At 44.6% G+C, this 25,769-nt stretch overlaps 1 protein-coding gene across 2 annotated transcripts in view; it reads left to right on the top strand.

Moving 5' to 3' along the window:
• LOC136692907 (cadherin-related family member 1) overlaps positions 1-25,769 on the top strand; it is a 37,399-nt gene that overhangs the window by 8,929 nt on the left and 2,701 nt on the right. For both annotated transcript variants that reach the window (XM_066666636.1, XM_066666637.1), the window contains exons 5-16: positions 1,110-1,199; positions 1,419-1,505; positions 2,680-2,796; positions 4,760-4,903; positions 6,056-6,134; positions 6,785-6,885; positions 8,770-8,973; positions 10,580-10,732; positions 11,443-11,607; positions 12,472-12,539; positions 16,580-16,808; positions 17,852-18,106. In XM_066666636.1, coding sequence (XP_066522733.1) covers positions 1,110-1,199; positions 1,419-1,505; positions 2,680-2,796; positions 4,760-4,903; positions 6,056-6,134; positions 6,785-6,885; positions 8,770-8,973; positions 10,580-10,732; positions 11,443-11,607; positions 12,472-12,539; positions 16,580-16,808; positions 17,852-18,106 — 1,692 coding nt within the window. The remainder of the gene's footprint in view (positions 1-1,109; positions 1,200-1,418; positions 1,506-2,679; positions 2,797-4,759; positions 4,904-6,055; positions 6,135-6,784; positions 6,886-8,769; positions 8,974-10,579; positions 10,733-11,442; positions 11,608-12,471; positions 12,540-16,579; positions 16,809-17,851; positions 18,107-25,769) is intronic.

The following is a 25,769-nucleotide window of genomic DNA, read 5'->3' as shown; positions in this document are numbered from 1 at the left end:
ATGGCAGTGGCCTCTTAGAGCAGGACAATGCACTGCGCCACACTGAACACACTGTTCAAGGATGGGTTAAGGCAAGGGCTCTCAACTTTTTCCACCTCACAGCCTGCTGTTTATAACTAGAAAATTATCTGTAACCGCTTATCCAGTTCAGGGTCATGGTGGGTCCAGAGCCTACCTGGAATCATTGGGCGCAAGGCGGGAATACACCCTGGAGGGGGCACCAGTCCTTCACAGGGCAACACACACACACACACACACACACCTATGGACACTTTTGAGTCAGCAATCCATCTACCAACGTGTGTTTTTGGACTGTGGGAGGAAACCGGAGCACCCGGAGGAAACCCACGCAGACACAGAGAGAACACACCACACTCCTCACAGACAGTCACCCGGAGGAAACCCACGCAGACACAGGGAGAACACACCACACTCCTCACAGACAGTCACCCGGAGGAAACCCACGCAGACACAGAGAGAACACACCACACTCCTCACAGACAGTCACCCGGAGGAAACCCACGCAGACACAGGGAGAACACACCACACTCCTCACAGACAGTCACCCGGAGGAAACCCACGCAGACACAGAGAGAACACACCACACTCCTCACAGACAGTCACCCGGAGGAAACCCACGCAGACACAGAGAGAACACACCACACTCCTCACAGACAGTCACCCGGAGGAAACCCACGCAGACACAAGGAGAACACACCACACTCCTCACAGACAGTCACCCGGAGGAAACCCACGCAGACACAAGGAGAACACACCACGCTCCTCACAGACAGCCACCCGGAGGAAACCCACCCAGACACAGGGAGAACACACCACACTCCTCACAGACAGTCACCCGGAGCGGGAATCAAACCCGCAAATCAAAAAAAAGATTTAGTGTTTCTCTAATTCTGACACAAACGAGAGAATCAGGGCATAAACAACCATCCATTTCAGTTCAATCACAGGAAAAAGCTGCTTTGGCACTGCTTTGGTTTTAATGTTATGGATCATTGGTGTATAGCATTAGTCATCGAGATCTGAAGATATTATGCAGATTGTAAGCAGATGTTTGAGACGGAGTCTTATGTTCCCCTCTGTTCTCTCAGGTTGTGGAGAAAGGCCGCGTGTTTGTGACTGACGCCAACGATGAAAAGCCTGTGTTTTTAAACCTGCCCTTTATCGTCAGCGTCCCTGAGGTCGGTCAGACTCACCCGCGGACTCCTCTCTGTTATCTGCCTGCTGCTGAACAGTGCTGATTATTATCCAGACTATTTTAGAGCTGATTTTATATGCGCTGCTAATAAAGCATATGCCTCAGATGATAATGTACATGTTTCCTCTCAGTGAACAGATGCAGCGTGGTGTAATTATCAGTGTGACACCTTGATAAAGCTGTGTTTGTGCTTGTGTTGAAGGATACTGAAGCAGGAAGCAGCATTTTTAAGGTGGAGGCTGTGGATAAAGACCTGGGCTCCGGGGGAAGCATCACATACTTCTTACAGGTGGGCGATAAGAATCAAAGATTGTTTTTCCCTTTCAATAAACGGTAGTTCAGATCCAACTGCTTTGTCATCCCTGAATCAACTAGTTTATGCTCCACAGAGTGGGTCCCCCCACATGAGAGTGGCCAGGTGTATAAATGAGTGCTGTCAGGGTTAATGCATTAACACATACGGTTCATCTGGGAACTTTAATACGTTTTGTTTTTTAACAGAGAATTAATAATTTTATCACATTTAGTGACGTATGAGCATTTTTATTCAGTGATGTAAACACAGAGCCACTTCTGTTGTGTTCAGAAGGTAGATTTTATTCATTTTACTAGAGTTTACTTAGGATTTTACTTAAGGTACATTTTATTTATGCTGAAATATGTATTAAATGACGTAACTAGCTCTCACTTGCTTAGCCCTCCCTCCTCTTCTTGTTGTTGTTCTCTCTCTCTCTCTCTCTCACACACCTCACTCTCTCTCTTACACACACACACACACACACTCCCAGCCTAATGCCATTGTTGAAGCTCATCAGGAAATGTGCTGCTACTTTTCTGGATTAAATTTCAATTACATTTCAGTGAGGTATTGAGAGCTTATCCCTGCTCAGTCCTCTCCTTTGTTACTGCCATTCACATTTGGTGCTAGCTAACCCCTGAGCGACGGCTGTTTCTTCTTTCCTTTGTTAACAGTGTGATGGGTCTTTGATGTGGTGTGTGTTTGATGTGTCCTGACCACAGTCGAACAAAGCTGGACATTCCTGGATGTTTACATTTGTTGGTGTCAGAAACTGGTGTAATTTAAAAAAAAGCGAAGGCCATCAGAAAAATAACTGTGTTTATTGTTCCTCTAATTAAACAGGGCTCAGCTCTGTGTGCGTCAACCTTCACAATGAATCAGCTCTCACACTCACGCAGAGACAAACACAGCACCTCCAACAGGACAGATAGCTTTGTGCATCATTTCTATAGTCAGAGGTCCCATGGAGTACACAGAGAGCTTTGTGATTTGCTCTGATTCATTTCACTATGCACAGCATGAACATGCCCACGCCGGGACTCCTCTGTCCACAGATTTACAGCAGGAAGAGGTAGTTGACGGTGCCGATTTGGAGAAAGGTCTACAGGAGGAATTAGTTATGTTTTACCAAATGTAATATTTTATTGATCGGGTTTTCCTCCAGACTACTCCCAACACCAGGTTCACCATAGATGGCCACAGTGGAGTTCTTCGGATCAAACCTGGAGAATACCTCGACTATGAAACCTCCAGAACACACTTCGTCACTGTGGTGGCTAAGGTAAGCACAGCACTCAAGAATAATTATTCAGTCCTGATTTTACCTCTTCACAGCTGTCAAGCGTTGCCCTTCCCTCTGTCCTAAGCTGTGTCCAAATCCGTGTCCTATTCACTATTGCAGATAATCTGGATCACACTGTAGTGCACTATAATAGGAAACAATTCTAGTGATTGTAGCGGGACATGGGTATCTAAATGTCACCTCTAAATGTGCCTCTGATTGTACAAGAATCATCAAATAATGAGGTGTATTTGGGTGTTCTGGGTCTGCTGGGGTGCAGAATAAACACACCGCACTCAGATGATGGCTCAGGGCTAGAGTCGGGACCGGGCGAATGTTTTTGGACACAAAATGGTGCACTGCGTAGTGAAGAGGGCACAGTTTGAAAACATCACAAAGCTGTTAAAGACGAAGTGTTTATGTGCGGAAATGTGCAAAAATCTGAGAACACCCTTCGTTGATTATTTTCCAGTAAATATTTTTTATTTCTGATTAAATACAAAATAAGTGGAGCTCCTAACAACCACGCAATACATTTCTGAGAGAGGTGAGGTCATAAAGCTCCGCTCTCACTCAGCACTGTGGGTCTGAAAGGATGTGGAGCTGGAGAGAAGAAGCCCACACTGAGAAAAGGAAACAAACATAAATGATGAATATTTGGAAATGAAACTAAGAACAATCCAGTGTTTGTCAGAGCAGTAAACTGCTCGCCCCCAGAGCCCCTCGACACCACTGAAGGAGACTAGGAGAAAAACACAGCCAGGTTTGGAGAGGAGGAAATAAGGGTGAAAATGAATCACTTGTATTTAATGCTATTTTGTGTGGAAACGTTATAAATGACGGATGATCTCTCTGACCTTTGAGGTTCACTGAAAATCACTGTTTATTCATTCATTCATTCATTATCTGTCGCGGTGGGTCCAGAGCCTACCTGGAATCATTGGGCGCAAGGCGGGAATACACCCTGGAGGGGGCGCCAGTCCTTCACAGGGCAACACAGACACACACACATTCACTCACACGTTCACACCTATGGACACTTTTGAGTCGCCAATCCACCTACCAACGTGTGTTTTTGGACCGTGGGAGGAAACCGGAGCACCCGTAGGAAACCCACACAGACACAGGGAGAACACACCAACTCCTCACAGACAGTCACCCGGAGGAAACCCACGCAGACACAGGGAGAACACACCACACTCCTCAGACAGTCACCCGGAGGAAACCCACGCCGACACAGAGAGAACACACCACACTCCTCACAGACAGTCACCTGGAGGAAACCCACACAGACACAGGGAGAACACACCACACTCCTCACAGACAGTCACCCGGAGGAAACCCACGCAGACACAGGGAGAACACACCACACTCCTCACAGACAGTCACCCGGAGGAAACCCACGCAGACACAGGGAGAACACACCACACTCCTCACAGACAGTCACCCGGAGGAAACCCACACAGACACAGGGAGAACACACCACACTCCTCACAGACAGTCACCCGGAGGAAACCCACGCAGACACAGAGAGAACACACCACACTCCTCACAGATAGTCACCTGGAGGAAACCCACGCAGACACAGGGAGAACACACCACACTCCTCACAGACAGTCACCCGGAGGAAACCCACACAGACACAGGGTGAACACACCACACTCCTCACAGACAGTCACCCGGAGTAGGAATCGAACCCACAACCTCCAGGTCCCTGGAGCTGTTTGACTGTGACACTACCTGCTGCGTCACCGTGCCGCCAAAATCACTGTTTACATTTTTTTTTAAAGAAATATGATGTATATGTAATGAAAACTGAGTTTGTCTAAATGTCACCCAGACCCAAAAATATTTAGTCTCCACTGAGTCTGATCTGAGTGTGTTTTTTGTGAACTGCTACATGTAGCTTATATAGAGACGTTATTTATGACTGAACGAGTGTGATTCTGTGGTCTGTGCTCAGGATGGTGGTGGTAAATACAATGGAAAACATCAGGTGATGACGTCATCGGCCACTATAACCATCAATGTCCTGGATGCCCAGGATTCTCCTCCTACTTTTGTAGGAACGCCGTATTTCGGATACGTTTACGAAGTCTCTGTTCCTGTACGTATCACACCAATATGTATCTATTCCTCTGTATTTACACGTAAAACAAACCAGGAAGTGTCTAAACTGTATGCAATGCCCTGCACTGTATGATTATAAGACAGGGGGAATAATGCCTGACCCTAGGTTTTGATACTTTAACAGATACCTGAGCTTCACAACACCTTACATGTTGATTGTTCTTGTGATGCTGAAACCGTAGAAACACATTATCACCAAATTCATCATTATCCAATTCAACTAATGGGAACTACTTTGGTCAAAATCCTATTTTGTAATTTCAGGCTGGAATGGCCCCTGTCCTGCTAATGCATTAAATCAGGACTGTATCAGTGAATATCCATTTTTTCATCATTCATTAAGCTGCAGATGTGTTGCAGTTATATATTCTGTGTAAATGGGAGAGTTTATAAACAGAGTCATGTACATAGAGGGTGACAAAGGTTTAAATCAGAATTTTCCACACGTACAAAAAGCCTCTTATAAAACGCTTATGCCATCTGTTTTCTTTTAAGTGCCATCTTTGTTAATCTTTGAATAACGATATATTACTTAGTCTATGGGACCTTAGTGCTGACAGGATGAGGAAACGCTCTTCTTGGAGTGTCGCCTTCTTGACAACTCCCACTTCGTGGCCTGACTCTGACATCCGCCGTTATATGGAACTTGGCCTTCAATTTGGAGATGGTACTAGGGCTCACTCCAAATAACGCAACAACTTGGTTTTTGCTGAACACCAGCTTGAAGTTGCCCTATCACAGGGGTCCATATTAATGCACTGTTAAATTGGAAATACGTTTTGTTTCTTCAAACTTCAATCATCCGGTAACCAAACACCAAACAAGTCAATGGCAGAAGAAGCTTTTCAGATGTGTAGCACCTCATGGATTTGACTTGTAACGCACACACACACACACACACACACACACACATACATACTCATGTTTAGGAACTGCTCGATAGTGACACTACTCAGTGACACTGTGCCCTTGTTTAAATATATATTTTCAAGACATTTTGTAGTAATAAAAGGACAATAATAGTACTATAGTCTTATTGTTATTTCTGAGCATCTGTCAAAGACATAGTCCATAAGCAGACGGCTGTATGGAAGACTCTGTTTTTTTAATAGGCATTTTCTGTGTTCAGGGATCAGAGATCTTCACTGTTTATGCCAAAGATGGAGATGAAGGGAACCCCAACCCTATTCACTACTCTATAGTCAACGGTAAGCAGTTTAACGGCTGTATTCTCTGTTTACGTTGTAGAAGCACATTGTAAACAAACACTTGACAATAAAACTGCACTAAATCACTAATATAGGAATCGACTGATACTGGGGTTTAGTGATGATGTAGATGTCTCAAATTTCTCATTCTGGGACATAATCTGAAGGTAGTAGTTTCCTTGTACATCATCTGAAAGTGTCATTATGAATGGGCCTATAGTTATGATCCAAAATGTTTTGGAATAAAATCCTACATTAACATCCACTGAAAGTTGAAAACGTTCCTTCTCCTGAGACGTTACTGTGATCACTGAGAATTAGGGGCTACACACAGAGCTGAAAGATCTTCAAAGCCAGGTCTAGTATGGGGCAAGCTCGGCAACAAAGAACATAGCAACTATTAACACACAGATGTCGCACAAGTTATGGTTTAATATTCAAGCACTGAAACACCAAGAACGGTTAAAATACCTGGGTGTTGTTCTTCGTCCACCTCCAGTAACGAGGATGCAACCATTTATTACACAATGCAGTAAAATGAATTAAATGCAGATATTTTAATGTGGTATCCCAGTGTCTCCTAAACAATCTGTTCATGGGGCCGAGCGCACAGAGAGAATATATTCGTGTTGTTTGTGTTTACTCTTTAGGCAGCGATGGCTCCTTCAGCATCAACAGCTCGAGTGGCTGTATCACCCTGAACACGCATCCCGTCCAGCTGAGGAACGAGTTATACGAGCTCGAAATCAAGGTACAATGCACAGAGGCAGCTATGTTTAAAACAGGTTTAGTACAGGATCTCAGACAGATTCAGTTGGTATCAGAATAAAATGAAGAAGAATGATTGAAGGGGGCCTGCTCCAGGGGCCTGGAGGTTGTGGGTTCGATTCCCGCTCCGGGTGACTGTCTGTGAGGAGTGTGGTGTGTTCTCCCTGTGTCTGCGTGGGTTTCCTCCGGGTGACTGTCTGTGAGGAGTGTGGTGTGTTCTCCCTGTGTCTGCGTGGGTTTCCTCCGGGTGACTGTCTGTGAGGAGTGTGGTGTGTTCTCTCTGTGTCTGCGTGGGTTTCCTCCGGGTGACTGTCTGTGAGGAGTGTGGTGTGTTCTCTCTGTGTCTGCGTGGGTTTCCTCCGGGTGACTGTCTGTGAGGAGTGTGGTGTGTTCTCCCTGTGTCTGCGTGGGTTTCCTCCGGGTGACTGTCTGTGAGGAGTGTGGTGTGTTCTCTCTGTGTCTGCGTGGGTTTCCTCCGGGTGACTGTCTGTGAGGAGTGTGGTGTGTTCTCTCTGTGTCTGCGTGGGTTTTCTCCGGGTGACTGTCTGTGAGGAGTGTGGTGTGTTCTCCCTGTGTTTGCGTGGCTTCCCTCCGGGTGACTGTTTGTGAGGAGTGTGGTGTGTTCTCTCTGTGTCTGCGTGGGTTTCCTCCGGGTGACTGTCTGTGAGGAGTGTGGTGTGTTCTCTCTGTGTCTGCGTGGGTTTCCTCCGGGTGACTGTCTGTGAGGAGTGTGGTGTGTTCTCCCTGTGTCTGCGTGGGTTTCCTCCGGGTGACTGTCTGTGAGGAGTGTGGTGTGTTCTCCCTGTGTCTGCGTGGGTTTCCTCCGGGTGACTGTCTGTGAGGAGTGTGGTGTGTTCTCCCTGTGTCTGCGTGGGTTTCCTCCGGGTGACTGTCTGTGAGGAGTGTGGTGTGTTCTCCCTGTGTTTGCGTGGCTTCCCTCCGGGTGACTGTTTGTGAGGAGTGTGGTGTGTTCTCCCTGTGTCTGCGTGGGTTCCCTCCGGGTGCTCCAGTTTCCTCCCACAGTCCAAAAACACATGTTGGTAGGTCGATTCGCGACTCAAAAGTGTCCGTACGTGTGAGTGTGTGAGTGAATGTGTGTGTGTGTCTGTGTTGCCCTGTGAAGGACTGGCGCCCCCTCCAGGGTGTATTCCCGCCTTGTGCCCAATGATTCTAGGTAGGCTCTGGACCCACCGTGACCCTGAACTGGATAAGGGTTACAGATAATGAATGAAGAATGATTGAAGAAAAATGAACGAGTCTATTAAAACTGCATTGTGTAACTTTTAGGGATTTGGAGACCTCCCTGGTGAAAATGTGTAACTGCATGCCTACTGTGGAAGAACATTTTGTAATGTGTGTTGAGCTTGGGTCACTTTCCCAGTCGATTTTATCTGATGATGGTAGATGAAATTGATGACTGAGATTTATTCGTGATGAAATCTGTTCATTCGTGATTAACTCCTCCTTCTCCATCAATGACTTGGTCTCTGTTTGGCAAGAGTGGGTCAGACTTCAATCTTTACTAGAGGAACCTGCCCAGAGCTTCTTCTGAGTTCATCTTCCTTGCCCTGCTTACATCAGGTGTGGTCTGGACTTTGCAAGAAGTCTCATAAAGAGAACTCACTAATAGCTTGTTGATGGACGTCTCTCAGTACAGTGTAGAGCTCTCCCAGGTCCTTTTGTGGCCAGTTAAATGAGCTTCTCTGAGAGCTCTGTGTGTGTGGATAAGAGAAAGATATATTAATCCATAAAGGCATATGACATGATGTGTCACTCCACACATCAGATTTTCAGGTTTTACAGGGTACAGATAAATGCAGATGATTATTGTTCAGATTCTTTATCCTCTTCACTGTCTCCAAACAAGGCCTCGGAGGTTGGTCCAGAAAACGAACTTCTGGACTTCGCCACCACACTGGTGACCATCCGAGTAGTCGACCTCAACAACCACCCGCCAACGTTTTACGGCGAGAACGGGCCTCAGAACAAGTTTGAGCTGACCATGTACGAGCACCCACCCGAGGGGGAGATACTGCGAGGACTCAAGATCACGGTCAATGACTCCGACCAGGTGAGCGCTTCTGGACCTCGTGGACCTGCTCCCACTCGGTTTGGCTCGCTACGAACACTCTGATTTATATCAAATCTGATCCAGATTGATTTGAGTAGCACTTTTTATAATTGATGTTGTTGCAAAGCATCTTTACAGTTCCAGAGATCAAAATAATATTACATTTTTAATAAATGAATAATAATAATAATAATAATTTACATTAAGACGATACTATCAGGTAATGAGCCAGACCGTGTGAGAGGAGTTCTACAGCCTCAGCCCCACTTCACTGTACAGCTCTAGGCTCAGGTCTGAGCTCCACATCCTGTGCAGAAGTTTCCTCTTCCTCTTGGGCTCCCGTCTGTTCGAGCAGATGTAACGAGCCCCCTCCGTCCATCCTCGAGGGGCTCTGACCAGAATAGTGTTAAGTGCTGACCATTCAGGAGCTTTCAGTTATTATAGAAATGACTGTTGATAAAACAAACAAAATAAAAACTTGTATTTTACATAAAGCTTAATAGCATCAAAATCAGAGCTTCCTGAGTGAAACTGACCAATCCTCAGCAGCTGGTGGAACGAAGAGTCACACGACTGGACCATTTAAAGACAGGGACACATTTTCACAGCTGCTAAAGGGCAAACAGAGCGGATATACTGTATGTGTGTGTCTTATATAATATGATTTTTGCCATGCATTTAATCTGTACTTACACAACGCTGGCCAAATTCCGTTTACAAAGTGCCGTTCATCATTGCGTAAGATTATATCTGACCCCACGTCAGCTGTCATCCTGCAGTTCCAGATCTGGGCGAGAAATTGTTCATGTGTTTTTATCCTGATGATGGAAGATTCCATTGTACATGGGGAGGTGTGTTCCCATTAGATTTTCCTCTACACAATAAGCTACATATACATAGGCTTATATATTACAGTTTGCATTAAGAGGTTTAAATAGCTTTAGCCTCTTTATTTATACAGCATCCGGTTTTTATTTTTCATTTACATATTCCCTAAAGCTCTTACCCTTATAGCAGTGCTGTATAGCTGCTTTTCCCTTTAGACTCCATTGCTTTAAGCTTAGTTGTTAGTTATTCTGTGTGATATACATGTAATGAGATTGGTAATACTTAGTTCAGCATGCCAACTAAATATGGATACTGTAATTAATCATTCTTACATTTAAAATATGCTTTAGTTATTACATGCAGCTCCCTTTGGGTTCATTCCACAGTAATCACATACCGTCAGTGAGATGGCAATCAAAAGACACAACATGCTTTTGTTCCTGCTGTACATCTTTGGATAGAGGAGTCCCTGCGTGAGCATGTTCACATGGTGCGAAATAAATCAGAGCAGAATCAGAGCTCTATGTGTGCTCCATGTCTAGTATCTGTAGAAAAGGTGCACAAGGCTTTCTGTCCTGTTGGATATGCTGTGTTTGATTCTGAGTGAAGGAGATGGCTTATTCAGAGCTGACCCCTGTTGTGTTTAATCAGAGGAATGATAAACTCAGTCCATATGCTCATTATATTCCTGTTCTGTTGTTCAGAATGATGATCTCTGACCCCAACCCCACAGGACAGCGAGGAAAGGGCTTAATGTTTGTTTTGGTCTTTTCTTCAGGGAGCAAACGCCAAGTTTCGTCTGAGGCTGGTGGGACCTGGCCGGGTTCTTCGTGTGGTTCCTCAGACAGTTCTGAATGAAGCTCAGGTCACCATCATTGTTGAGAACTCCACTGCCATTGACTATGAGAAATACACTTTTTTATCATTCAAGGTAAGGAGGAAAAAGAGGCTGACACTGGCAGACACTAAATCCCTAGTAAACACAGTAGTTCTGCACAGTGCTATGAAACCAATTAAAGGAGACATATGAAAAAATTTACTTGTCACTGCATGTACACATTAACACACACACACACTGTGAAAAAAGGCCACAGTCAGTTTTCTGTGTGCTGCCTGAGTCAGAAAACATGGGATAAAACAAGTCGTTCTGATTCTGCGTCGCTTCTGACAAGCGCAAAGTTCAGAGACTTTAGAATTGCCCCGCCCCCTCCTCAGAGTCTGTCCAATCACAGTGCTAGACCCGAGAACACAAAGACAAGGTTAAAAGCAACAAAACAGACACAACGAGCGCAGAGAAACAAGAGCACTGAATAAGAACAGTGAAGAAAGACAACAGATCGAAAACCAGAGTTTCTGCTCCTCGCTCCTCACTGCTGTGCGCTCGGGGTCGGGGTGAACAGCGAGCGGCTCATTATCATTTAAAGGAACAGGCTGATCTGAACAGGGCTGTTTAGAGAGGGGAGAACTTGTAGAAGAAGGATATTACACTGGTGTGTTTTTGTTTTTTTCACTTGAAAATGTAACTTTGAAATTGAAATGAATAAAAATCTTTATCCATTATTTATAGCAACTGTCCTGGAAAAGAAAAAGATCTAGACCAGATATTAATGCATCTTCTATGTTGTTTTCCATATTTTCCAGTTGTTAGCCATTGAAATTGATACACCGGAGCGTTTCAGTGCCACAGCAGACATCATAATCCATCTCCTAGACACAAACGATAACATCCCAAAGTTTTCCACTGATTACTACATCGCCCGGATCCCTGAGAACTCGCCTGGAGGCTCCAACGTCGTCGCTGTCACTGTGAGTGCCACATGGTTCAGTACTGGGACCATTAGGTGTTTAGCTGTAATTGAGTCCTGTAGATGTTAACATTGAATGCAAGATTGGACTGAGCCAATTTCCCACAGCCACCTTGAGGGGGCACTGCAACATTTCTGTGTAATTTAACTCTTAAAATATAAAAAAAAATATTTGGAGTGGTTTGGTGTAAAATGTTCTGGGAGATTAAATTAAAATGACCTTGTTTCTACACTCAGTGTCCATTCTCTCAGCTCCACTGGCCACACAGGAGCACTTTGCAAATCTACAATTACACACTGTAACCTATATGTTGCTCTGCATACTTTGTTAGCCCCTTTCCCCCCATTCTTCAGTGCTCAGGAGAATAGTTCACCGACTAAAAACATCCAGCCGACAGCGTCTGTGCAGCGACAGATGAGCTACTGTCTCTGACTTTACATCTACAAGGTGGACCAACGAGGGAGGAGTGTCTCACAGAGTGGACAGAGAGTGGACACAGGGTTTAAAACTCCAGCAACACTGCTGTGTCTGATCCACTCTACACCAGCACAACACACACTAACACACCACCACCACGTCAGTGTCACTGCAGCGCTGAGAATGATCCACCACCACATCACACCTGCTCTGTGGGGGTCCTGAGCGCTGAGGAACAGGGGGAAAGGGGGGTAACAAAGTATGCAGAGCAACAGATGGAAATAAGGAGGCCATTTTAATGTTTTGAGTCTAGTTAAATTGTCAGAAAAACTTACAAATTTTACCAGCACTTTCCAAATTTATGCCAGATTTCATTAGACTCTGAATGGCATTACCACACACCACTAGGCTTTTATTTACGGGGTTGTGTTGCTGTTTGTTTTTCAGGCCACAGATCCGGACTCAGGGCTCTGGGGAGATGTGAAGTACTCCATCTATGGCTCCGGAGCTGACCTGTGAGTGCAGCTAAAATAACTCCTTTATTCAAAAATGGATAATAACAGCTTCATAACATTAAATGATTGACCGGTAGGAGTTTCCCTGACTGAATCCCGCCAAACCAATAAGCAATTACGCAACGTTATTATCTGCAAAGCCTTGCAGTTTAGGAATGACAACAGATCGCCCAGTGACGAGGGCATCTGACCTTTATGTAACAGTCCACACTCTGGACAGAGTGATCAATAAACATCAGATTACTGCCACAAAACCTGTTCATTTTAATGGAGCATTTGGCTGAATGTATTGTGTGGCCAGTAGGGAAAGTTAACAGTGGACACAGTGGCTGATAATAGAGTGTTACACAGTCCAAATCATGTTGTAGATGTAGGAATTATTAGGAGTTTGTGTACTTGTGTACACTGTGTACTTTGGTGCGGTTACCAGAGCTAGGACCTGAACCCTACTCTTCAGACTGCAGTTATAAAGCTGGTTTATTCAGCTTTGATCCATGCCCAGGTCTTAGCACTGAAACACTGTATGAATTGTGGCTAAGCATAGCACACAGATGCTCACAGAAAGTGTCCTGTGGGTAGTGCCTTTAGGGCTGCATACTGTGGGCAGTGATCTGTGAGTAGTGTCTTTTAGGCAGCGTCCTGAGTGCAGTGTCCTGTGGGATGCGTACTTGGGCAGCAGTATGTGAGTTCTGAGTAGCATCCTGTGAGTAGTGACCTGTGGGCAGAGTCCTGTGGATAGCTTCTTTTAGGCAGCATCTTATGAGTAGCGTCGTGTGAGCGGCGTCCATTTTGCAGTGTCCCATGGGCAGCATCCGCTGGTCTGTGTCCTGTAAATAATGTCATGCAGGCAGCACATGTATATAATAATGTCCTGAGGGTAGCATCCTAATACAGAGCGCTCTTTTATGTTTCAAATGGACAATGAGTATAAAAACAATGTTATGACTGGCCATTCTTGTCAGAACAAACCTTTTATCTTCAAAACAAAAACCTCACAAAGGAAGGAAGACAAATAATCTTGACTTTTTAACAATGCTGTAAATGAATGAATGAATGCATGAATGACTGAATGAATGAAGCCATTGTTCCAATATATATTTTATTTAAAAAACAAAACAAAACAAAAAAAACCCAAAAACACTAACTGACCAGTAATTGACCACACAGGAGGCCACCAAGAGGGGAATGGCCTGCCATCACAGTCCCAGACCACTGTGTACTTGTTGATGTTTGGAGCTGAAACACGGTTGGCTAAGAGGCTGATGGGCTGTGTCTCGGTGGGCGGGGCCAGGCTGGCCTCTTTAAACCGAGAAGAGTCTGTAGCTGCTTAGAGACCGGAGCAAAGACAAAGATGCCAGCTAATCGTGTAATTGGATTGGAGCAGTAAAAATAGCCTCTCCAGGCTCCTTGTGTGAGTCAGAGCCCAATTAGCATGTGATGTGACAGCTGGAAGGAGGAAGACGGCTCTGCTGACGAGAGCTGGAGCTCGGGGAAAGTAAAAAAGCTGTTAATGTATGCCTCGTTCTCGCTCTTTCTCGCTCTCACCTTGGCGCTGGCGCAGAAGGTGTGCCGCAAACGTGTGAAAACTCTCAACTTTAGAGCAGTGTGTTAGTTCTCAGCAGCTGAGCGCTGACGCTACAACACAAGACTGAGGCTCAGACCTCATCGCTGTTCGTCAGTGAGGCCCAGAAACAAGTCAGAGCTTTAAAGCCACTGTCCACTCATTTTCACACTTGTCTTATGACCTTTGCGCCTACGTGTGGGGCAGAATATGGGCGGGCGAAATCTGGTGTATGTCAGGGTTATCGATACATTTACATCCCTCCACTTGATAAAGACCCTACCTTCAGCGCAGTCAGCTTTTAAAGCCCTGCAGGGGCGTCCAAACCCAGGCTAACCGGGCTAGCATCAAGGGTTTTTCTGTGGGATTCATGTTAGCACTAGCACTCTGCTACTGACACTGTGTGTTTTATGTTGCCATGGCGATGCCACTGTCAATCATTATGCGATGGGACCCACCTTTGCAGTGCAGAGAGTAATTTTAGAGCTATTAGACACCAATAAACTGCTTAACTTTGCTTAAAACTTTGTTTATTTCTCTACACTTAACAATGAGTGAAGAGTTGTTTTAATGGCACATGGTACTTAAAGGGTAAGCACCACTTAATGGACCTCCATGAATATTCCACATTATTGTAGTTACTGACATATATAAGTATGAATTAAAATGAAAATAGCTGCTTAATTTGCTTTAAAACTGACAATTTTATTAAATTGAGGGAAAAACTCAAGCTCGCTACGGAAATTCTTGAACGCAACCGTGACGTCACTGGTGGACAACAGCTGAACCGTGCCGTGGTAAAACACCGTTATGACTGACTGTTATGACAGTATCTAGCTAAATAACCAACATTATTCATGACAATAGCCTAGCAATAAGCTAAACTCAAATGTAGAGGTACCGTTATTCTTGTAAATGTGATCGAAGTCGAACTCGAATTCATCCGACACTATAAACCTCCGTAATGCAGCTACGTAGCCGAGTATAATCTGAGCCACCGAGTTTAGCGAGTCAAGCTAACGTGAACTAACGCCAACTAAAACAGGCGAAGTGAGTGTCCTTAACCTGTTTACCTCCATGTTACAGAAGCTCTTGAACACCTTTCGTTGGTGTCACAAGTCACAAGTTAGGAACTCAAATTACACTGTATTTATTTGTTTGACACTTTCATAGAGCTGGTGTTTAGCCTTTAAAATGGATCCAGTGGTTAGCAGAATGGCTTGTAGCTTTTTGAATAATACACCCTGTGACCAAGAGTGGACTCGTGGTCATCTAAAGCTTTTTTTCTGAATTAATCTGTGTTGAAAGGTCGTTTGCCTCCACCCACACTCGTTCTGCAGTAACAGCCTCTACTCTTATAGGAATGTTTTACAAAAGATGTTGGAACACTTGCTGTGAAAGTTTAATGGAGCAGCAGTGGTGCTCTATTGCGATAAACACATCACAAAACAATATCTGAAACAGCAATAGTGGTGAATTAAGTGGTGAATTGGAAAAACCACTTAATTCACACATGGCCAGGTGTGGAAATGAGCTGGAAGGTGTTGGAAAGTGTTTCTGAAAGTAAGAATCAACAGGAGACAGGGTTGTGTCTCAGATCTCAGAAATGCAATAGCATTATTTTCAGTGGGAAGTTGAGAGAAGTCACTTTCCTCTGTTTTAAAGTGAGTGTGAAATTAAGAGTCTGTTAAATCCACCTTTATTTAGCAACAGTCCATTCAGCCAATAAGCAGAGGTTTACACCAGGACCCCCTCAGTCTCTTTGGTTGTTGCGGTGAAATGGGAAATGTTTGTTAGTGGAAGTGCCGGCTCAGTTCTGAAATCAGTTCTGTGTTTAATATAGTGTTAAAAAACAGTGCGTTAATGCTCCAACCTTCTTTAAACCACAGTGAGGCTCTTCAAATCGACTTTAAAATGGTGCAGCAGTTATGTTGTGGCACCCAGTACAACCTGCCCAATTCCACCCTTGGACGTACCAACGTTAGAGCTAATAAACACACTTCAACATTGGATTATTTATCATAACATACTGTACATCGCCCCCTAAGCTTCCTGTAGTGTACTGCAATCTGTCAGAATGACTGCATGTATCAATAAGAGCATTATGGGACAGCCTCAGTCTCCATGGTAACAACTCATGACAAGGACGTGATTATGTTAATTAAAGCAGAGCCACAGTTCTGATAAAGGTCTGGTGCTGGTGTTGGGTGATTAGTTCTGGATCACAACACCCACTCCAAATCATCCCAGTAGTACTCAATGGATGGAGCTCCATCACTCCAAAACAAGCTCCAATTCCCAATGCTGGGGGCTGCAGCTGCTCCAGAGCATTGCATTTTGTAAGTCATTGCTTTTCTATGGAGATTGTATGAACTCTGTACAGATGAACAGTCAGCATTAAAATAAGTAAAGAAATTGCTCATTAGACGAGAGACATATGTACTGAAGGTAAAACTTATTTGGACTGTGGGTGTCCCAGGTTCCTCATCCACCCGCATTCAGGAATCATCTACACCCAGCCGTGGGCCACTCTGGACGCCGAGGTCAAGTCCAAGTACAACTTCTACGTGAAGGCTGAAGACACCGAGGGCAAGTACAGCTTGGCTGAGGTCTTCGTCACCGTTTTGGATCTGAACGATCATCCTCCGGAGTTCAACGAGAATTTCCAGGAGAGGACCATGATCATCGGAGCTCCTGTGAAAGTACAGGTGTGTGACTTAATTTCATTAATTCATTCAGTCAGTCAGTCATTTATTTATTGTTTGTTTTGGTTTGGGCGGTGATCACCCAGTATTCGCTCCAGCTTCAGTCCTTACACTTTCCTCTGACACACACAAAGCTCCGCTGCTTCTTTTACATTAAATTGCATTTAGAGCTCAACACACTTGCAGGAGGGCCCTAATTCCCAGGGCTACGTTTCCCAAAAGCATCTTACAGCAAGGGAGATTCTTAAGTGGTAGGATGAGCATCACATTGAACACTCTCTCTCCCTGTTAAGATGATCTTAACACTAAAGATGTGTTTGGAAATCCGGGCATGGTTCTGTTATGGCCAGCATCATGCTGAGTGATGGGGAGAGGGACGGCCATCCTACCCACCCCAAGGGTGAGGGCAGATATGATTCCTGATTACGGGTGGCTGTGGCATCTCCAGGGTCCAGGCGTTTGTACAGAGTGAAGAATAGCACATGACCTGCTGGGTTGTTGATAAATTTCTCACTTCAGTGTGACCTGGAACCTGAACCTTATCATATATTTTAAATCTCTCAGTCTCTTAGGGCACTACACTTATCAAACACCTACTGCTTTAATTTATTAGGCCTTGGCTAGAGGTGTGTAAAGCTCCCAGCATTGGGCTTTTGGGCAGTGGAACTTCAGAGGTGTGCAAAAATATCTCTGCAGAACTCTGAAACGTGTTTTGGGTTTAAAAAAAATGCAAGTAAAGGGGGCAGGTGTGGCCAAATGGTGAGTGTGGTGGGCTTTAGATTGGATGTCTAGGACTAGATGGAAAAAATGGGGGAAGGGTATGAAGGAACAGTGCGGTCTCCTCCCTAAACATCCACGGCTGAAGTGCTCTGAGCCAGTCAGCTAAACTGTAACTACTCTCCGAGTGGTAGGTTGGTTGCCCACCACCCTGGTTGTGTGTGTGTGTGTGTGTGTGTGTGTGTGTGTGTATTCACTGCCATGGATAGGTTAAATGTAGAGTCTGAATTTCCCCATGGGTGCACTTCTTTATCATTTTTCTTCTTCAGGCGGTGGATGATGATGCTGAAGAACCCAATAACGTCATTGAGTACTCCATCATGAAGGCGGACCCTGAGAATGTGTTCGACATCAACACAAGCACCGGAGAGATCAAGCTCAAACCGTTCATCAAGTCCATGGAGATCGTGCAGAACATCACCAGGCAGAAGGACTGCAAGTGGTCTGTGGTGGTCCAGGCCCGAGACCGCGGCTCTCCGTCCTTCACCACCACCGCCGTGGTCAAGATCGACATCACAGAAGCAGTAAGTGAAAAAGTCTGTCACAGTGTTGTTGTTGTCACAGTGTGGACCCTTGGAACATGCTCAGTGGCGGCCCCTCAGGAAAGACAAGGAACATCTCCTTTCACTGCATTTGGCTCTTTATGTTGTTTATGTTTGGATCCAGAGTTATAGCATCAAAGTTGGGCCAAAAGCTCAGAAGTGAGAAGCTTTTCAAAGAGAAAGTGAGACCGAGGAACTCAAAAACAAGTAGGGTTTGGAACTGAAAGCAAGACTCAGAGAAGTGTAATTGAGAAAAAACACAGTAAAAATACAAAATAAATGAGTAAATACGGAAATATTCTTTTTATCAACAGTCTCCTCCTTTTCTTAATTTAAATTCTCTGTTATGGATTCTGCTGTTTGGTTCTTAAATGGTTTGGCCCTATTTTGACGCCATACACATCAGTCCTGTTCTAGATATAATCTAAGGACCTTTTAGGAGTCTTGTCCAGGGATTCTTAAAGTCAAGAAGGAATGGACATCACAACACACGTTCTTTCCCTCTTACAGCATATACCCGAGTGAGTAATGTGAACAGGACATCAGCCCTCACCACCCTCTCCTCTTCAGTCCAGAGTGGTCCAGCCGTCCGCACTCAGGGACCGCTGTGTAGATCAGTCACAGTGTTTGAGTGAAACCCGTTTCATGTTAAATCACCTATACCAGCGTATTGACCATTATCCCTCTCTCTTCACAATGTAAAACTTGGAGCCTCTGTCTTATAGCAGTGGTGTTTTAAGTAAAGGTGGTGTGATTATTGGTAGGGATCCAAACACATATCTTGCCTGTGTTACTGACTTTGTGGCGAGGGGTCGACTGCGGAATCGCTCTGTGTAGTAACCGCAAGCTAGTGCAGTTGTTGCTGATTAGTTGAGGTGGCAGTAGACTCAGCAAAATGTACGTTTTCCACATCAGGAGACGTGTTTGTATGTCATCACATGTCAAAAACGTTTTACAGGAAAGAAAATTCACTTTTATGTAACGACCAAGACAAATCAAGTTTTTTTTTTTATTTTTTTATTTTTTTTTTTTTTTTATTCAGCAAAATGAATTCTGCTTAATATGAATCACAACATGAAGCCAGACAATAAACCATTCATTCATTCATTGCCTGTAACCCTTATCCAGTTCAGGGCCGCGGTGGGTCCAGAGCCTACCTGGAATCATTGGACACAAGGCGGGAGTACACCCTGGAGGGGGCGCCAGTCCTTCACAGGGCAACACACACACACACATTCACTCACACCTACGGACACTTTTGAGTCACCTATCCACCTACCAACGTGTGTTTTTGGACTGTGGGAGGAAACCGAAGCACCCGGAGGAAACGCACGCAGACACAGGGAGAACACACCACACTCCTCACAGACAGTCACCCGGAGGAAACCCACGCAGACACAGAAAGAACACACCACACTCCTCACAGACAGTCACCCGGAGGAAACCCACGCAGACACAGAAAGAACACACCACACTCCTCACAGACAGTCACCCAGAGGAAACCCACGCAGACACAGAGAGAACACACCACACTCCTCACAGACAGTCACCCAGAGGAAACCCACGCAGACACAGAGAGAACACACCACACTCCTCACAGACAGTCACCCGGAGGAAACCCACACAGACACAGAGAGAACACACCACACTCCTCACACACAGTCACCCGGAGGAAACCCACGCAGACACAGAGAGAACACACCACACTCCTCACACACAGTCACCCAGAGGAAACCCACGCAGACACAGAGAGAACACACCACACTCCTCACAGACAGTCACCCGGAGGAAACCCACACAGACACAGGGAGAACACACCACACTCCTCATAGACAGTCACCCAGAGGAAACCCACACAGACACAGAGAGAACACACCACACTCCTCACAGACAGTCACCTGGAGGAAACCCACACAGACACAGGGAGAACACACCACACTCCTCACAGACAGTCACCCGGAGCGGGAATCGAACCCACAACCTCCAGGCCCCTGGAGCTGTGTGACTGTGACACTACCCACTATAAACCAGCTCCATTTTAATTTCAGCTTGATGTAATGGTGTATCCGAATGCTCTTGCTGAAGCAGGGAACTGAACCCTAGTGGTGTTACTCACTGCACTTTACCAACCGACAGAACACAGCGCAACAAGGTTCATTACTCCGTCTGAGTGAGCACAGTATACTAAAGCTGTAAGAGTCATTGGGAAAAACATTTAAAACTACATTTCCTATAAATGTACATTATAAACTAAAGAAGGCAAAGACAACTGAAAGAGTTGAAAAGGGCATATTATGAACACCTCCTGTGTTCAGTGTTAATATTAATGGGTGAATCTAGAGTTCACCAACACACACACTCTAAAACAAGATCCCCCAGTCAGTTTACTGTGTGCAGCCTAAGTTAGAAAACACATGATAAAAATGAGGTGTTCAGATTCTGCTCTGCTTCTGACGTCAAGTGCAGAGACTTTAGAAAGGCCCCGCCCCTTCGTCTGAGTCTGTCCAATCACAGCGCTAGACCCGCGTTTATGTGAGAGCGCAAAGATGAGGTTAAACTCAGCAAAACAGACTCAACAAGCGCGGAGTAATAAGAGAAAACAAGAATGAAGAAGAAAGAGAACCGAGCGAAAACAGCTAAAATCCAGAGCTTCTGCTCCTCGCTCCTCACTGCTGTGCGCTCGGGGTCGGGGTGAACAGCGAGCGGCTCATTATCATTTAAAGGAACAGGTGCTGAAAGCGGGCGTTCTGAACAGGGGCTGTTTACACAGGGGGAGAACACTGCTGTGGGGCTCGTGGGGTTTGGACCAAAGCAGGTCACAGACGTTTCACTCAGAAACAGAACTGTGTTTCACTGTGGAGACGAGGGGGAATATGTCCATTATAAGAACACTAGAAATGCAGCACAGGGGACTGAACTGAGCCTTTAATGCTTGAGTTGTCAGAGCGAATGATAAAGCGGTTGCTGAATGATTCTGCATGAAACACCTCTGAGAGACTGCGGTGCCACTCAGTAAACACTGCGGGGAAAAACCCAACGTTCATTAAAAAAAGAAGGACATGCTTCAAAATAAAAGTTCCTAAATGGGTTTCCAGATCTTTCACATTCTGTGGAGGGTCTTTCAATTTTTAAAAACTTATTCAAACACCTTCTTATTTATAAATATCATTCTCTAAAAGACTGACACCTCCATTTTCAGGAGCGAGGAGTGAATGAAGAATTAGCATTTTTCACCTGGGCCTTGTACAACTGCTAATTATAACTAATAAAACCTGAGAGACAGCAGGAGTGAGTGTGTGTGTGAAACTGTCCACAGATGTGAGTGACTGGGTGAGTGTGTAAATGACTGGGGGTGTGTAAATGACTGTGAGTGACTGGGTGAGTGTGTAAATGACTGGGTGTGTGTGTGTGTGAGTGACTGGGTGAGTGTGTAAATGACTGGGTGTGTGTGTGAGTGACTGGGTGAGTGTGTAAATGACTGTGAGTGACTGGGTGAGTGTGTAAATGACTGATCGACTGGGTGTGTGTGTGACTGGGTGAGTGTGTAAATTATTGCGATCGACTGGGTGAGTGTGTAAATGACTGGGTAAGTGTGTAAATGACTGGGTGTGTGTGAGTAATTGGGTGAGTGTGTAAATGACTGTGAGTGACTGGGTAAGTGTGTAAATGACTGTGTGTGTGAGTGACTGGGTGAGTGTGTAAATGACTGTGAGTGACTGGGTGAGTGTGTGAGTGACTGGAAGAGTGTGTAAATGACTGGGTGTTTGTGTGAGTGACTGGGTGAGTGTGTAAATGACTGTGAGTGACTGGGTGTGTGTGTGAGAGTGACTGGGTGAGTGTGTAAATGATTGAGCGACTGGGTGAGTGTGTAAATGACTGAGCGACTGGGTAAGTGTGTAAATGACTGTGACTGGGTGAGTGTGTAAATGACTGAGTGACTGGGTGAGTGTGTAAATGACTGTGAGTGACTGGATGTGTGTGATTGACTGGGTGAGTGTCTAAATGACTGTGTGTGTGTGTGACTGACTGGGTGAGTGTGTAAATGACTGAGTGACTGGATGTGTGTGATTGACTGGGTGAGTGTGTAAATGACTGTGAGTGACTGGGTGAGTGTGTAAATGACTGTGAGTGACTGGGTGAGTGTGTAAATGACTGTGAGTGACTGGGTAAGTGTGTAAATGACTGTGAGTGACTGGGTGAGTGTGTAAATGACTGTGAGTGACTGGGTGAGTCTGTAAATGACTGAGTGACTGGGTAAGTGTGTAAATGACTGTGAGTGACTGGATGTGTGTGATTGACTGGGTGAGTGTGTAAATGACTGTGTGTGTGTGTGTGATTGACTGGGTGAGTGTGTAAATGACTGTGAGTGACTGGGTGTGTGAGTGACTGGGTGAGTGTGTAAATGACTGTGTGTGTGAATGACTGGGTGAGTGTGTAAATGACTGTGTGTGTGTGAGTGACTGGGTGAGTGTGTAAATGACTGGGTGTGTGTGAATGACTGGGTGAGTGTTTAAATGACTGTGTGTGTGTGTGTGTCTGACTGGGTGAGTGTATAAATGACTGGGTGTGTGAGTGACTGGGTGAGTGTGTAAATAACTATGTGTGTGAGTGACTGGGTGAGTGTGTAAATGACTGTGTGTGTGTGAGTGACTGGGTGAGTGTTTAAATGACTGTGTGTGTGTGTGTGTGTCTGACTGGGTGAGTGTGTAAATGACTGGGTGTGACTGGGTGTGTGTGAGTGACTGGGTGACTGTGTAAATGACTGAGTGACTAGGTGAGTGTGTAAATGACTGTGTGTGTGTGTGTGTGTGTGACTGGGTGACTGTGTAAATTACTGGGTGGATGTGTTCTGTCCAGAGTGCGGTCCTTGTGCCCAGTGATTCAGGACCCACCACAACCCCGATCAGGATGAAATGCTTAAAGAAGATGAATGAATTAGTCTGGGTTTAAAGGACACAGGATGTGGCCAAAAGCCCAAGAGAAGTGGTATGAACAGGGACCATGTGTCGTTTTTACAGCAGTAACAGGCTCTTCTCTTTGGGGAAGGCTAGATACTGGAACATTGCAGCGAAGATTTGGTTGCACTGAGAACATTAATGATTTTGGATCTTCAGTCTGTTGGTGATGGTGGTCTTCTCTGAAATTACCCATGATCCTCCACTGAGCATGCTGGTAAGGTGATTAGGTGTGCTGCTGTGCTCCTGTAGTTTTCTTTGTGTCATGTTGTTGTGTTGTGATTGTGCTCCTGTTCAGGGTAGAGGTTGATTTTTATTTCAGTCTTAAACTACAGCCATGATGATGTCCACTGGACGTAATTTACCCGCCATATGTCCAAAAGTTTGCAAGCACCCAAGCAACATTTCTGCATTTCTGCTGAAATTAAGGGCATAATGTCCCTTTAATTCCCTTCTTCTGGGAAGGCTTTACACTGGATGTCGGCTCAGTGCTGTGAGGATTTGATGGCACTCTGTCAGGTCAGGAACTGATGTTGGATGGTTAGTTCCAGATCACAAACACCACTAAAACTCTTCTCAAAGGTATCCACCAGAAATCACAGTTCCAAAACTAGGGGGCTCTATACCCCACTGGCCAACACTTAGCATTGGGCATCCATGGGCGTGGTGATCTCGGGCCCAAGTACTACACAAAGAAAAAGGCCATTTACTAAAAGCCATTCATTAAGAATAAGAATGAAATGAGTGCAATCAAATAATTTTTATAGAAGATTAGAAAGCATGTCTGAGACCTGGGACTTTAAAAAGGCTTTTGTGTGTATAGTTACGATTACGAGAAAGATTAAAAACAAGATTCAAATAAAGATTATTCTTGAATCTAGAGATTCTCTGCAACTTAAGTGAGGAAGAGCACCTCTAAGCTGGCCATCAGTTCTTGGGGGAAATCCAGAACCAACAATTTTTAAAACCTCCAAATGTTGGTAAATCTAAGGGGAACATTTACTTGAGTAATATCCAGTCCCCGAGTGAGGAAAAGCTCTACCACATTCAGCCAGAGAATAGCTGCCACAATTGAATTATATCTCAGTTTCAACAAACTTTTGGAAATATCGTGTTCGTTGTCTCCAACCCTGACGAGTCGTGAATAGCTCCTAAAATCACATCATAATAAATCACTCCTTTAAAACACAATTACGGAGTTGTGCATGGACATTATACACCCATTACGCTTTGTTTTGTGTGTGTTGTATTGTGCTTTCAGATCAAAGAGCGAGTAATTACGTACGTCTTGGGCCTGAGGACACGTCCGTTGACCATTTTTGGAATTTGTTTGAGCGTTGTCACCTTCGCTGTTTCACTAACGGTCTTCATTTCATCCATCCTTTACTGGACGGCAGTGAGACGAGCTCGGGTCAATCCCGGGGCTAGCTTCCGAAAAATAATCCGAAGGCCCAAAGCGTAACTCTTAACCACCTCACCCCAGGGTCACTGAACTTTTCTGAGAGAGGTGGGGGTCGGCTCAGTTTTAGTGGATGTTTAATTTGTTTTCTGTACAGGAACACAGTGAATAAATAAATTCACATCAGGAAATCATTTATATATGTTTTACGTTTGTGTAGTTTACATCTGAGCAGTTTTATAACTAAAATACAATATAATTTTCCCATAAAACTGTATTTAATTTTATTTTTAAATAGTTTTATTTCAGTTTTGTTTTATATTTATTTAATTTTGTACTGTAGCCTATAGTTTTGTCTTTTAATCATTTTAATTGTTGTTCTTTATACATTTATTCATTTCTATGTTTTGTTTTTAGTTTAAATTTATTTATTTATTTTTTAATTTTAAGAAATATATTATATCTGATGTCTACAATGAAGTCTCACGTCTTTTGGTGAACACTGTGAATGTGGTCTCCTCTGATCATCACGTGTAAGATGCTGAGCATCTCATGGAACTGACTTGTGACTCTCATACTCACCTTCACTCATTTACATCGTTATTTACTCACTCACTCACTCACTCATTCACTCATGATTAGCCTGAAACTCTCCAAATGTTAGTGCCATGGACTCATTTACTCATTCACTCACTCACTCACTCATGGTTAGCCTGAAACTCTCCACAAGCTGGTGCCATGGACTCATTCACTCACTCACCTACTCACTCACTCACTCACTCACTCATGGTTAGCCTGAAATTCTCCACAAGTCGGTGCCATGGACTCATTCACTCATTCACCTACTCACTCACTCATTCACTCAGGGTTAGCCTGAAACTCTCCACAAGTCGGGGCCATGGACTCATTCACTCACTCACCTACTCACTCACTCACTCACTCACTCATGGTTAGCCTGAAATTCTCCACAAGTCGGTGCCATGGACTCATTCACTCATTCACCTACTCACTCACTCACTCACTCATGGTTAGCCTAAAATTCCAACACAAGTTGGTGCCACTCATGGAGGATTGTATTCCTCAGCTGGCCTGGGAATGCCTGGGGAGCCTGGGCTTCTTTGCTTGTGCTTTTGGCACCATGACCCTGAAATGGATCAAGCAAATGAGATGAGATATTTTTATAAGTTTATACCATTCATACCATAGATTCCTTTTCATTCTGATAAAAAATTGAGAGCAATAAGGCCTCGTTTACTCATCATTTTTACTTTAACCTATCACCTGTTTATAA

This window comes from Hoplias malabaricus, chromosome 3, assembly GCF_029633855.1.
Source record: "Hoplias malabaricus isolate fHopMal1 chromosome 3, fHopMal1.hap1, whole genome shotgun sequence".
Taxonomy (NCBI): Eukaryota; Metazoa; Chordata; class Actinopteri; order Characiformes; family Erythrinidae; genus Hoplias; species Hoplias malabaricus.
This window is presented reverse-complemented; position numbering and strand designations above follow the sequence as displayed.